This window comes from Pyricularia grisea (assembly GCF_004355905.1).
Source record: "Pyricularia grisea strain NI907 chromosome Unknown Pyricularia_grisea_NI907_Scaffold_12, whole genome shotgun sequence".
Classification (NCBI taxonomy): domain Eukaryota; kingdom Fungi; phylum Ascomycota; class Sordariomycetes; order Magnaporthales; family Pyriculariaceae; genus Pyricularia; species Pyricularia grisea.
Window position 1 is genome coordinate 25,298 of NW_022156724.1, and position 1,279 is coordinate 26,576.

Genomic DNA, 1,279 nt, shown 5'->3' on the forward strand with positions numbered 1-1,279 from the left:
TTACTTAACTGACTGTGTTGCGCCGAGTCCCCTAACTGGGAATGATCGCCATACGGCATGACGAAATATAGTAGGGTGACGAAATGCCACAGACTGAGTCAAATCAACTTCCAAGTTTATGCAACTGGATTCTTATCCGAAAGAAATCCATCCGTATCAGTGCTTCTTGGCAGATTAGTATGTGCATCCTCTGGGCCTATGGGACGAAGTACCAGTTCGGAGCGATATGACGTAGTAGCATCATGAATCCAGCCACTTCCTCTGACAGCATTGATTCCCAGGAAGTCAGTCGGTACGGTAGGCGAATAACCCTGAAATGGAATGTATACTGAGGGTCGCAGCAAAATGTTGCTTATATATTCTGTGGTAGTCGTTCATTGATTGCATCCATCTTCTCAGCCACATTTGGCCTTAATTGAATCCTGGCTAGCTACCTCTTCACTATACGAAAAAAGCGCAAAAGTCGTTCGAATATTCAGTCCATTTGCGACCAAAAATCCTTTACAAATAAATATTTTCTGACGTACTTGGAGCACCGGGTCAAACAACTATAACCATGGAGTCTGTCAAGAAGACGTACAACGAGCAGTACGAAAAGTGGGTGCCTTGGCTCGAGGACATGTTTTTGAGTTATTTTACCAAGGATAACAAGGCAAGCTACACAGCTAAGGGTAAGTCGGGTTATATTCGCACCACACTACTACTGTCTACACAGCTGGGGCACAATCTAACAGCTTCATGTTCGTACCCTCTACCACAACAGACAACCTGTCCAAGACCAAGGTTACGGGTGTAAAGCAGGTCGATACCCTCCAAGACGGCATCAACAACACGGTCGGCGATCAGCTAGGACAGGATGGTCTAGCTCGCCCCGTGGGAGACATAGTGTCCAAGGAAGGCCTTAACCGCTTTGAGCGCAAGGGCAAGGGTGAGGACGGCAACTACGACTCCACTGGTGTGACTGGGAAGTTGTCACAGGGTGGAAGTGCTGTCACGAGCGGTGTTATGGACGGGGGGAAGGCTGTCGGTGGTGCAGTCGGGGGTCTTTTTGGTGGCGGTGGTGCGAAAAAGGTGGACCAACAATAGAGTATGATATTGCCAGGAGGCCTGTTATCTCATTTCTTCCACTTTCCCACAAGTGTTTATATATACTTGTGCCCTTGCCTGGTTTGCCTTCACCCTGTCCTGCTTTACCTTCCTCTTGCTTACTCTCTGTTTATTCAGTCGAGGCACGAATATGCTGTCAGATAATACGCATAATACAATGATACCCCCCCCC

General features: G+C 47.8%; 1 protein-coding gene across 1 annotated transcript; it reads left to right on the forward strand.

Annotated features, from left to right (window-relative positions):
* Positions 1–394: 394 nt before the first annotated feature.
* On the forward strand, positions 395–1,274 carry PgNI_12396 (uncharacterized protein). Its single transcript, XM_031132345.1, has 2 exons — positions 395–671; positions 764–1,274. The coding sequence occupies exons 1-2, from the start codon at positions 557–559 to the stop codon at positions 1,084–1,086; spliced, it is 438 nt and encodes a 145-aa protein (XP_030976037.1). The 5' UTR covers positions 395–556; the 3' UTR covers positions 1,087–1,274.
* The last annotated feature ends 5 nt before the right edge of the window (positions 1,275–1,279 follow it).